Here is a 12,670-nt window from a genome sequence, read left to right as displayed (position 1 = left end):
CCTCTAAACTTTTTTCATTTATTTCTATTATTCAAAGAAAATAAATATAAAAATGACCATATTACCTCTCATATTTGGATGAAAAACGTTGAATTTGACGGAAGAGGTGCAAATCGGCAATTTTCACTAAGTTTACAGTGTTAATTTTCGCAATTGCAAGTTAGGGGTGTAAATCGATAATTATTGCCAAATTTAGGGGTATTTTGGCAATTATTATGCTAATATTTTATTTGGAAAGTAAAGTGCATTGTAGTTACGTACAAAATGCTAGTCTATGAAATAAATTAATGAAGGAATTGCAGTGCTAATTGACTTGACCTTATTTTTGTCAGAAATTTCTATATTACTTTTCATATATATACTTCAATTCCAACAAGAAATTACATTTACTTTGCATGATTTGGTTAAGATATACTGAATGTCTCATTTTAATGAAAAGCTCATTTCTTAATTAATCAAAGTCTTGAATTCAGGTGATCGATATCGGGAGCGAGCTGCTTCCCAGTGGAGTGTTTTTATACACACAACTATAGTGATCAATCTAGGTGGAGTTTCATGTGGTGCAAGGAATTCGAACACACGTGCCTCCGGAGCTGAAGGAAGTTCACACAATCAAGATGATCCAGTTTGGAAAATCTTTTAGCGTTTGAAGGTTCCATCTGCTGCAAGGGTGTTTCTATGGAGAGCTTTACATGATGTTCTTTCCTCTTCTTTTAATCTCCATCGAAGACACTTGCTACATTCTCATATATGCGCACGCTGCAACATGGCAGCTGAGACTACATTACATGCTTTGTGGTATTGCTCCAAGGCCAAAGCTGTTTGGCGCATTACTCCCTTCAAAAGTGTTGTTGGTGGTTGCAGAGAAAGCTCTTTTTTGGATTTGTAGGCATGCTATTTCTGTACTTTCTTTGGATGCTCTTAATCTTATTGTGATGGTTTGTAGACACATCTGGCATGCTAGGAAGGAGAAGATCTTCCAGCATAAGTATACATGTCCTCGTATATAATTCTCCCAAGTCTGGGCTTTCCTTGCTAACTTTCGAGCTACTCCAACAAGATCCTTTTCCATTTCTTTAGTTCAGTTATTTGTACATATATCTCACGAAATGTAATCAGGCAAAGCATTTGTTAGCTAGGCATGCGTTTTTGTTTCTTGCATTTCAAGCTTGGGTAGAGGATGGGTCTTCTTGGCTATTCAATGTACTGATATATATCTGATGTAAACATTCCAATTGCTTAATATAATGCAATTCCTTTACCCAAAAAAAAAAAAAAATCTAGGTGACAGTTGATGAGAGAAGTAGCTAGACAGGTTCTTCATTACCAGTAAATGGGTTTGTTGCGTCGAAACTGAGGTATATATTGGAGTCAAAATCTAGTCATCAAGTCAGTGGCTAACTTAAACAGTTTATATATTGTTCTTATATACTCGGGCTTCTTGTCAAGTAACATCCTAAGAGCAACTCCAACAGCTTCCCTATAATTTCTGTATTATAGAAAAGCAAAAGTCAAAGCTTTAGCCTCTTTTTCTTCTCCAACTCCAACAGATTCCCTATTTTACAGCAATCTCTAAAAGCTCCATAATTCTTCCTTAAAATTTTAGAGATTGCTGTAAATTCAGGGAATTTGATTTTTTATTTCCTCACTATCCCTAAAATGGGAAAAGTTATAAGGAATCTGTAGGAGCAAAAGAGACTCATTTTTCCCTAAAATAGAGAAAAATCAAAATATAGAAAATCTGTTGGAGTTCCTCACTTAGTGCCAGGTTCAGATAGTGTTGAGAGTTATCATTCGGCGTGTTCCTACTTACACATTACCAGCCGAGAAAGCCTTATTTTCGTATATAGGAAATTAGATTCTCATCTTTGGCTAGGATTTGATTCTTATTAAACGGGATGTTAGCTACATTTAACGATGATTTTGGTTTGACTAGGAATATATACTTCATACTAGGACGGTGATTTGAGATGTAAATGGATATTTCAACATCAAAGAAATTTCGCAATAGATTCCATACATAGACCAAGTCATACTTGACTTAGACCACTTTGATCAGGCACAACCGCACAACTACAATTATACAACCGCACAGTTTCATCACTTTCATCTGATCCACAACAATGAAACATCATGAGATCAAACTATATTGTTGGCCTGTTGCATATAATGAAGCTCAATCAGTTTTTATCTATTTAGGTGATAATATATAGGAAAAATAACAACTTTGGTCACTCAACTTTTCTTTATTTGACACTTCAGTCATTTAACTTTGAAAAATATCAATTTAGTCACTTAAGTTCGACATCAGCTAAATCTTTGGTATTACTGTTAACTCCACCGTTAATTTTTTTTAAATATTATACATTTTCAAGATATTTTCATCATATCATAAAAATATTTTTATAAACATAAATAAATATTAAAAAAATTATTATTTCCATACATAATTAACCTACATCTCATAGAAACCAAGAAAAAAAAGAAAAAAAGACACTACATCTCCCAGACCTTGCATTAGTGCATTATTGATCGCATATGCAATTATAACCCATAATTGTGTTCACAAAATTGCACACCAGAGGAGTTCATAAAACATATAAGGAGAGCTTTATCAAAATATCATATCGTTGCAGCTAGCAAATTAAAAACATCTATCTCACTGTAGAAGTGAACAACAAAACCCAGAAAAATAAAGAATGACAATTACCATTTCCATGAGTACTAGAGAAGCTTCCAAATTCAATTTAGCAAAAAATTATGAAGAATTACACAACTAAATCCTCCTAATCAAAAAGATTCAATCTTTAATTTCCCTGCACAAAATGACTCAATCCCTAATCAGCCCAGATGAAGAGCTGCTCCTTATCTTTGCACAGAGAAGCCAAGGCGTTGATGGCCTTGATAGCTCTTTCTTAATCTTGAGGACTTGGTCCTAGTCTGCGATGAAGTTGAGAATGTCTAGTCTAAGTTTGGTTAATGATCTAATTATGAGTCTCTCTGTGAGAGAATAATGATCTTTTACAAGGTTTGAGCTTTCAACTTGCATGTAATGGATTAATAAGACTAGAGGGAGAGACTACTGTGTTTGGTTGTGGAGGCCAACTGATCGAAAACCTTCATTTATGCGATTGCAATTTGCAAGAAAATAAATTCAAGAAGGCTCAAATTAATTTTAATTTTTTCAGATTTATCTTTTAATGATTTGACCAAAACGTCCTCAATTTTAACGGTTTGTGAAGAACAGCAGTGACTAAAATGTCAAACGGTGTTAAAGTCGAGTGATCAAAGTGATATTTTTTAAAAGTCAATGACCAAAGTGTCAAACAGATCAAAATTGAATGACCAAAATGATATTTTTTTTCCTAATATATAATTACCATCTTCATTAGAATTTGGTGGTACTACACTATTACTTATACAACCTCAATTCCTCACACATATTATTTTAGTCCTGTCTAGGGTAAGTAGGGTTTGCAAAATGCCAAAATCCACCATGAAGTCAAAACATCGGTTTAGTCTAATGTATTCCTATTAATTAACCAATTTTGTTATGAACTTGAAAAGACGTGCAAACTTGTGAAATGGGCAGAGGACTAATGTGGAAAACAAATTGAATTATATTTTAATATTGAATTTTACTTGCTCGTAGCCTTCTATAAATTGCATCAGATGTGTTCAATAATAGCCATCCACAACAAAGCAAACCTAAATTATGGATAGTTCTGCAAACTCTCCCAACCCTGTCTATCATCTCAATGTTGCTCTCTGTTTCCTCCTTTTGTTTTTAGCCTCTTCATGCCTAAACACTAGTAAACTCTGCTTGGGAGATGGCCTTCCAGTTGTGAAATGCATCGACAAAGAGAGAAGCGCGCTTCTCATCTTTAAGGCAGATCTTATCGATGCTTCGGGTAGGCTTTCCTCTTGGGAGGGTCAAAATTGTTGTCAATGGAAAGGGATTTCATGCAACAACCGCACCGGTCATGTTGAAAAGATGGACCTCTGCAATACAAGTCCAGCTCCATCTATTGATGCTGAAGACCGGGAGTTGGAGGCTTATTATGAGTCCTTTTTGGGGGGTAAGATAAATCCTTCTTTGCTTAGCTTGAAATATATGAGTTACTTAGACTTGAGCTCGAATGACTTTCAAGGGCTTCAAATTCCTAAGTTCTTTGGTCAGCTTAAAAGTCTGAAGTATCTCAATGTCTCATCTTCATCTTTTGAGGGACAGATTCCACCTCATCTTGGTAACCTATCATACTTGAACTATCTTGACCTTAGCGGTAACTATTTATTGAAAATTTCTTCCATAAATTTGAATTGGCTTTCTCATCTCTCCTCTCTAAAATACCTCAGTTTGAATGAATTAGTGGACCTTAGCAATGCAGGAGCCAGTTGGCTACATGTTGTTAACATGCTTCCTTCCATGCTAGAGTTACACTTGTCTAGATGCAACATTGAAAGCCTTCCACTTTCACTTCACACCATGAACCTCACATCACTTTTGATCCTTGATATGTCATTCAATGATTTTAAGTCTCCATTTCCAAAGTGGGTCTTTAATCTAACTAGCCTCAGAGAACTTCACTTGGCCAAGAATTCTTTCAGCGGTCCCTTTCCCAATGATTTCGTTAACCTGAAATCATTGGAAGAACTTGATTTATCTCTTAATGGCCTTCACGGTCGAATTCCCAAATTCTTTGGAAATCTCTGCAACCTAAAGACCTTAATTCTTGCGGGAAACGCATTTGATCAGGGTATTCCAGAGTTTTTGGATGGTTTATCAGGTTGTGCAAATAATAAGTTGGAGTCACTAGACTTGTCTAGTAATAAGCTGGTAGGCGAATTGCCTGCCTCCTTAGGGATGCTCCCCCATTTGCAGTACCTTAACCTCTTCGACAATCATTTGAATGGATCCATCCCGGAAAGTTTGGGACGACTCTCTGAGCTAGTTCATCTAGACCTGTCGGGCAACTCATTGGTAGGCTTTTTAACTGAAGCCCATTTCATAGATCTTGCGAAGTTAAAATACATTGCGCTGGGCAATATCAGTACCCCCAACCTTCTACCTTTCATCATTTTCAATGTGGCTTATGAGTGGGTTCCTCCTTTCAAGCTTGACACCATTGCCATCACGAACTGTCAAGTAGGTCCTGCCTTTTCACTATGGCTTCTATCTCAAACTGAACTAGTATATGTCACTCTAAGCAATACAGGCATCTCGGATTCCATACCAGAGGAATGGTTCGTGAAAATATCTTCCCAACTCCAATATTTGGATTTAGGTTACAACCAAATTCGTGGAAAGCTTCCAGTCCAACTGATAGTTCCAAATTTAGTGACTCTAGATTTGAGACATAATCAATTCCACGGCTCACTCCCGCTTTGGTTGTGTAAGGAGGCTTCCTACCTAAATCTTGTTAGCAATTCATTTTCCGGGCCAATTCCGTTAACTTTTGACCAACATTTTCCAAAATTGCAACAACTGCATCTCTATGAAAATTATTTGAATGGCACGATTCCATCCTCTGTTTGCAATATGCAGAAGTTGTTAATCTTTTCTCTAAGAAGCAACAACATTTCTGGAGAATTTCCTCAAGCATGGAGTATGTGGGGTGACATATACACTGTAGATGTTGGAGACAATCATCTCTCAGGAAATATTCCCAGTTCAATGGGTATCCCAAGTTCACTTTACATGTTGTCGATGAAGAACAACAAATTCGATGGTGAAATCCCGATGGCCTTGGGAAATTGCACCAACCTGAGGAGTATTGATCTTGGTGGTAATAGATTTACTGGAAACCTACCTTCATGGATAGGAACAAATGTATCCAAGGTGTTCATCTTACGACTGCCATCCAATTATCTAAGTGGACATATTCCCCAGCAATTGTGCAATCTTGGCTACCTTCACCTCCTAGATCTTGGTCATAACCACCTCTCAGGTACTATACCAAAGTGTTTGAATAATATGACTGCTCTAACAGATGTCAAGTTCAATGCTTATGCCTTATATCATGCGTATGAACAACAAATAATGGTGACCAAAGGAAGAGAATTCCAATATAACAAGACTCTGAGGTGGGTAAAAAGCATAGATCTTTCCTCAAATAGTTTGGAAGGTGAAATCCCTGAAAAAATATGCAGTCTCTTCGCATTGGTTATCTTGAACTTGTCGATGAATCATCTAAGTGGAAATATTCCCTCGAAAATTGGAAACTTGCGGTCGCTCGAATTCCTTGATCTCTCAGTCAACCACCTTTCGGGACGAATTCCTCAAAGTATTTCATCTTTAACCTATTTGTCTCACTTGAATTTGTCTTACAACGAATTGAGCGGAAGAATTCCTTTGGGCAACCAACTTCAAGCACTTGATGATTCAACCAATATTTATGGGGGCAACCCATCACTTTGTGGGGTTCCCCTTTTAAATAGGTGCTCAGGAGATGACACACCTCCACAACCCACTTTTCCTCGGGGGAAAAGACATGAAGATGATAAAAAGTTTGGTTTTTACGTCAGCGCAGTGCTTGGCTTTATCATAGGCTTTTGGGGTGTTTGTGGCACATTACTCATAAAGAAGTCGTGGAGGTATGCCTACTTTCAATTCTTTGATAGCATCTACGATAAGGTAGCGGTGTCAGTTGCATTGAAAATGGCTTATTTCCAAAGGAAAATTTGATTGAAAGAAAGAAAATAAGTAAATTAGTGTTAAACTTAGCTATGTTATAATTTTCCTTTCGCTATCTTGTAATGTGTAATATTTGATGTACTTTGTTTATATTTTGGCCTAATGGAACCACTGCAAGTGGCCTAGTGGTTCTTGCCTAGTTGGGTGTGCTCCCCAACCTAGGTTCGAACCCCGAAGCTGTCAAAGTGGCCAGGCACTGTGCTGCAATGCACAGTTGGAGCATTTCACATGCCCCGAAGGGGTTTATCTTGAGCCTAGGAAGCCTTTGGGTTCCCCTTGACAAAGTCAAAAAAAAAAAATATTTTGGCCTAATGGATTTTTTTTTTTTTTTTTTTTTTTTTTAAGAATGTGGTCTAGTGGACTTGAGTAGTAAGCTTTGACAAATAAAAAAGAAAAAAGAGTTGTGTTTTTTGGAGGAGTAAGGATGTTAACCCCGCTCCTTACTCCTCTGTGGGCATTTTCATTTTTGTTTTCAATAAATAAGGAAGATGAGCATACCTCTTCGTACTCGCCCTTTGGATTATCATTTTGGTGACTAAAGAGTTTAAACCTGAGTACGGAGATTAATTTTTATTTGATGATCTGTATTCTCTATAATATTTAGGTGAGCCTTAGGTGATTTTTTTTTTTTGAAAGAATAGATAATTTCATTACTTATCTATGACCAGAAAGTACGTACATCAATTATTGTCTTGTTCCAGAATATGTTAAGGCATAAGCCGCCAAACAAATTGACAAGTAATCCTCATTGCAAACAAAATGAGCTCACCTATTCTAAACAAGGGACAAACAAGAGAAGATCGTAACCTAGTGAATGATACATGACTCGAAACAACTAAACAAGTAAGTTTGCCTAGAGACCTCAATTGGTGTACGAAAATACTATTAGTAAATTGCAAAGAGCCTCCCATGAATGTAAGATCCATAAGGTTATGAACTGCAATAAGCCAAAAACAAGCCCAAGCCACCGGTCCACTGTCTTGAGCCTGCACTTGGATAACCCACCACATTTGAACTAAGGCCTAACGACCCAATTGCCCTTGAATATGACAGGAGACTACTCTCCCAGTGGCGGAGACACCACCAAAATCCGACGTAGCAAAAATTCAGATAGTAAAACCTGGGTCCAAACCCAAATCTTCCAAAGGTCTGTGAAATGCACCACTTCAAGCCCCTTAATTGGGCTCAAAACCAACCCAAACAAAACACCAACCACACTGATATGGACACCCAAGATCAGGGCACCCAAACTCAGTGCTTGGCCAATACCATCATCGACGTCCACTACAACCCTGACCATTGTAAACATCGGGGTCGGGACCAGCCAGGCAACATCGCTGCCACCGACAGAAGCTGGACAACTGATCTGTTGCTAGATCTCGCCATCAACATCAGCCATGCATAGAAGCAACACCGCCATCGAAGGTTAGCCAAGCCTGACGGTTAAGCCATACCTTCCACACAGCGAACCTCGAAGAAAAGGAAGTCAAAAATATCAAAAGAACAACAAGGGTCCTAAAGATTGCGGTCAAGCGTCGAATAGATCATTGATGGCGTCCATGGTAGATCAGTGAGAAACACCAATAGCGGGAGGGCGGCCAGAGCCGCATAGGGTGTGGTGTCACTTGTACTGTGGTTTATATATGTGAGCCTTAGGTGTTAAGTGTATGCAACTACAATATTCTATACGTAGAATTCACTTTTGTCCGGCCAAGTATGACGGGTTATTTCGTAATATTGCAACATTAATGAAATTATCGCTTCTTGTAAAAAAGAAACTCTACTCAATCCTTTGGATAAACTCTACACCCATTGGAAGCTAAGGTGTGTAGAGCTGGTCTTCCGCCGCGCGTATTCACCAAGGTTGGTTGGAAGTAGATATAGAAAGCAACTCTGCCTTGTTGATTACTGCATTTCAGACCGTACTAGGGAATAAGTTATAAGAGTTTTTATGGGGGAAAAAAATTTCTAGAATTAGTGAAAAAGGACAAAAACCCCCCTCTATTAAATCAAACTAACCAAACAACAAAGTAGAGAAGCATAAATATGAAAGATAGAGTATGCAGATTTTGTAAGGAACTTTCAAAACTGCCAAACCGCGAAAGAAGGTGTGCATAAGTACATTTTTGGATTTTTTTCACAGTATTTATATAAATGTTTGTAATTCAATGTTTTGTATATTTGTTTGACATTTTATTATAGTATTTATAATCTTTACACAAAAATCCTATAATAAAATTGAATTTTTGTCAAATCAAATCAGCACTGCCTAAAGGGTTTGAACATAGAAAAGTACATATAAGAAGAAACTCCTGAAGAAATCTAAAAAAACAGTTGAGAAAGCTGCATATACGTACTAATAACAAAAAATATCGAAATCAGCTAACAAAAAATCAAAATTCGAAAGGACTTAGGGGGGAAAAAAAGAGAGATGTAGATAGAGAAATTAGTATGTCTTTACCTTAGTAGTATCTTCACTAAAAGTCAACTTTAAACTTGCATATACTACAGAGAACCCTAAAAGCATTGTCAGAGTCATAGTCCTCCGTTGATAGTTTGATGAATAACCTATTATAAAGAGAAAGACAAAGAAAAGTTCAACTTAAAAATGACTTAAAATTATGACAACGCTTGGGAGCAGGAACAGATGTTTGTCTAGTGATGAAATCAGATATTGAAGATGAACCAACGACCTTTGTGCTCTATCAATGGCTTGATCAGTCTCATCCATCATTTGGTGTCCATGATCAATAAGTTGCTGATTTGTCATACCTGCAAAATTTGAAGATAATGTTCAGTTTTGAATAATAAATGACCCTTAAAGACCCATAAATTCAGTTAACCCCAAATGAATTGTGAGAGGAGACCAACCTGAGAGGAGGTTCCAATAACATGCATGAGAGCCTTTGGATCGATCAATATCTAGACGCCTTTATCCTAAACCAATTCGTCGAACAAAATAATTTAACCCCTTTGTTCAAGACAAATCGGAGAAACAATCCAAAACTCCCAGTTGAAATCCGCAGAAGCAGAAAAGTACAATCTACCAAAGATCGTAGCGAAGAAGATAAAGCAAAAAATTGAGGGATTAGAGCAGTGAATTGTTGGCGTGGATAAAAGGGGCGATCAAAACCTTTCGCTATCGCTCTAAACAAGCAGATGGAAACGGTGGCAATCAAAGAACAACCATAGATAGCGCCATAGAGAAAGCATAGGGGTTTAGAAGAGAGAATGTGTCCTTATCTGGAGTAAACAAACAGAGTCAAGCCAATACGCATAGCAACTCAGCGTCAGAGGCATCCAACTCGTGGTAAGGGGCAAAATGGGAAGCTCACTATTCATAAGAGAATTACTGTTCATAAGCTACAATACCCTCAGTCTCTTTTCATGCGTGTGTGTGTATTAGAATCTGCTCACATCCGATCGGTGTGCAGAAGTGGGTGGTTACCAATCTAGAAGTGGATAGCTAATTTCTGAAAAATAATATATATTTTTTAAATTATTTATTGAAATTTTGACTTTTTATCCCTAACAATTAGATAGATATATAAAATTATTTAATATTATGAGTGTATAAAAGTAAAAAATTTCAGTTTTGGCTAACAAAACCTCTTCTTAATAATAGTATTAGGGTGGTGCTATTCACACACATATTTTCTCTATTCACACACCTCCTCTATTTTTCTATTACTTTAATTCAATTTTTTTTTACAAATTACCCTAACTACCCTCCCTTGCAATTATGTTTTTTTTTCTTTTTTATATTTAGCAAGTCAATCATGAATCAAACATCATTATACAATAAATCAATTTTTTTGCTACTAAGATATTATGGTACGGACAATGGCAGCCCTAAACCCTAATCGCCCCGGTTTCGGGGTTTTCCAATGGCGGCCAACTCCGGCCTCGCCCCTAAGTGGAACCTTCCTCTCCACACTTTGTGGCTTCTCTTCAACCCTGCAACACTGGTTAATTGTCTTCGGCGAACACCCCTCCAAAGAAACCTTTTTATCAGAATGGATCTCTCGACCATGAACCTTCTCATGGGGATTCTCGAAGGAGATCTGGCCTCCAGTGTTGGGGCGTTGAGGCCGTCCAGCGCCTGTTTGCAGGGCGGGTTACTTCGGGTCGGATCCGACCGAGTCGAGCGAGGCTAAAGGATGCAGGGCTAGAGTTGCAGGGGATGTCCAGATCTGGTGGGTTGTTCCAGCCATGGCAGGGACAATTCCTTTGTACTCAGAGCAAGGCGACGAGGTGGGGTCGGCTCCGAGTTGCTGAGATGGCTGTTTGGAGAAGATTTCCAATTTGGCAGAGAAGGCGGACTGGCATTGGGGTGGCTACCTTGGTGGGAATGGCGCGATCACGAAGAACAACATCTACTGATGTGGGTTGGATCCGATCTGCACGCGCTGTGGTGGTCCGGTCTGCAGGAGTGGAGGCAGGCAGTATGGCCGCTGGATAGCTTTGCTCCAGGCCTGGATGCACTTCCCATGCTCATTGCAGGAAGGTGAAGGTCCAGCTGGTTGTATGTGCCGGGGTGCCTGCATAATTGATGACAGTGTACAAGCGGCGGCGGAGGCAGTAGCCATGACGGGGTTTGGTGCAGAAGAGGGGGTGCCCAGATCAATTGGGAGACCCACTAATTGGAGGCCCAAATCACTTCTGTGGCCCAGGTCAGGTGGATGGCCCAAATCAGATTGGGAGTATTGGGTGTCCCAAATATTTGGAAATGTTTCTTGGATTATGACCCATTTGTGGACCGAAATGAGGGATCCTAATTCTCTAGGGTTTCGTATCTAGGATCCTGGTGGTTTGATCCATAGCAGTGTTTTTTCCTGCAGCATGCAGCAATGGAGTTTTCCAGGCCTCCCAGCCCTAACTGTTATGGGAAAGGAGGAATCTAATTTTGTTTTTCTTTCTAAACTTTGCCTAATTACTATGTTTAGTTTTCATAGTTGTTAGGCTCGCTTTTGAATAAGTGAGCACTGGTTGTCTAATGGGTGGTGCTAGCATACCACGTCCTAAACTTGTCTAGAGATGGCAAGGGAAGGTATGTATCCGTGCCATTTTGGCTTGAGTTGAATGAAATGATTGATTTGGTTCAAAAAAAAAAAAAATGATATTATGGTACGAAGATCTTCCAAGTAACACTAATTTTAAGCAATAAATATGGTTTTGCTCTCCACACTCTGATTGTTAGGTAAAAAAGTACCGGACCTAATTCAATATTGTGAAGAGAATGCCAATACAATAACTGGTTGGTTTTTTTTTTTTGAACTGAAATGTATAGATGGTAAAAAGTTGGTACACATATAAAAATGAAATGCATAAACCATAGTTGGGGCTGCAAAAGCATAGAGTAAAAAGCAAGGTTTGAAAAATCTCTAGGCGCTAGTCGGGCGGTGGTCAGGGGACTAGCGCCCAGACGCCTAGGCGGTTTTAGTTTTTTAAATCTTTAATTTATTTTTATAGCATAATAAAATATAAAAAGAATATATAACTATATATATAGACTTAATTTAAGATGGGTCTCTTTCTTTTGGAAGATATATAAAGATTTAACTATAATTTAAGATAAGAACAATAAGAATTTTATAAGGATGTATTTTATTCCTATTTCCAATGCCGGTCAAACACATGACTTGATGGGTTTCCTATTCAAGTTGAACACAAACTCAAATACTCAACACGAAGTACGACTCAGGTTAAGAAAAAGAAAATCTGGAGAACCCACGGGAGCTACAGCATCTGCAGAACCCACGCGAGCTACAGCATCATCAATTAAACTTGACAGCTTAATCTAGTTCCCTATCCACTTCTCTCTTATTCTCTTGTCTTCTCCAATCGATCATCGTGCACCAACACCGAGTAATTTATTCAAGGAAAGCTCCAATCCTCTCTCTCTTCCCCTTTCACACTTTTTGTCAAGCCTGAAAAGCCATAGTTTTGTCCATCGCTCCCTCAGTTTTATGATCA

At 38.3% G+C, this 12,670-nt stretch overlaps 1 protein-coding gene and 1 long non-coding RNA gene across 2 annotated transcripts; one reads left to right on the top strand and one right to left on the bottom strand.

Annotated features, from left to right (window-relative positions):
- Window positions 1-3,703: 3,703 nt before the first annotated feature.
- Window positions 3,704-6,704, top strand: LOC133732509 (receptor-like protein EIX2). Its single transcript, XM_062160069.1, has one exon. It carries the CDS (start codon window positions 3,716-3,718, stop codon window positions 6,683-6,685), a length of 2,970 nt encoding a protein of 989 aa, XP_062016053.1. The 5' UTR covers window positions 3,704-3,715; the 3' UTR covers window positions 6,686-6,704.
- Window positions 6,705-9,077: 2,373 nt separating this feature from the next.
- LOC133729924 (uncharacterized) lies at window positions 9,078-9,916 on the bottom strand. The gene is made up of 3 exons (XR_009856545.1): window positions 9,566-9,916; window positions 9,388-9,466; window positions 9,078-9,262 (listed from the first exon to the last, which is right to left on the bottom strand). It is a non-coding gene; the product is annotated as an uncharacterized LOC133729924 (long non-coding RNA).
- Between the last annotated feature and the right edge of the window lie 2,754 nt (window positions 9,917-12,670).

This window comes from Rosa rugosa, chromosome 2 (assembly GCF_958449725.1).
Source record: "Rosa rugosa chromosome 2, drRosRugo1.1, whole genome shotgun sequence".
NCBI lineage: Eukaryota > Viridiplantae > Streptophyta > Magnoliopsida > Rosales > Rosaceae > Rosa > Rosa rugosa.
This window is presented reverse-complemented; position numbering and strand designations above follow the sequence as displayed.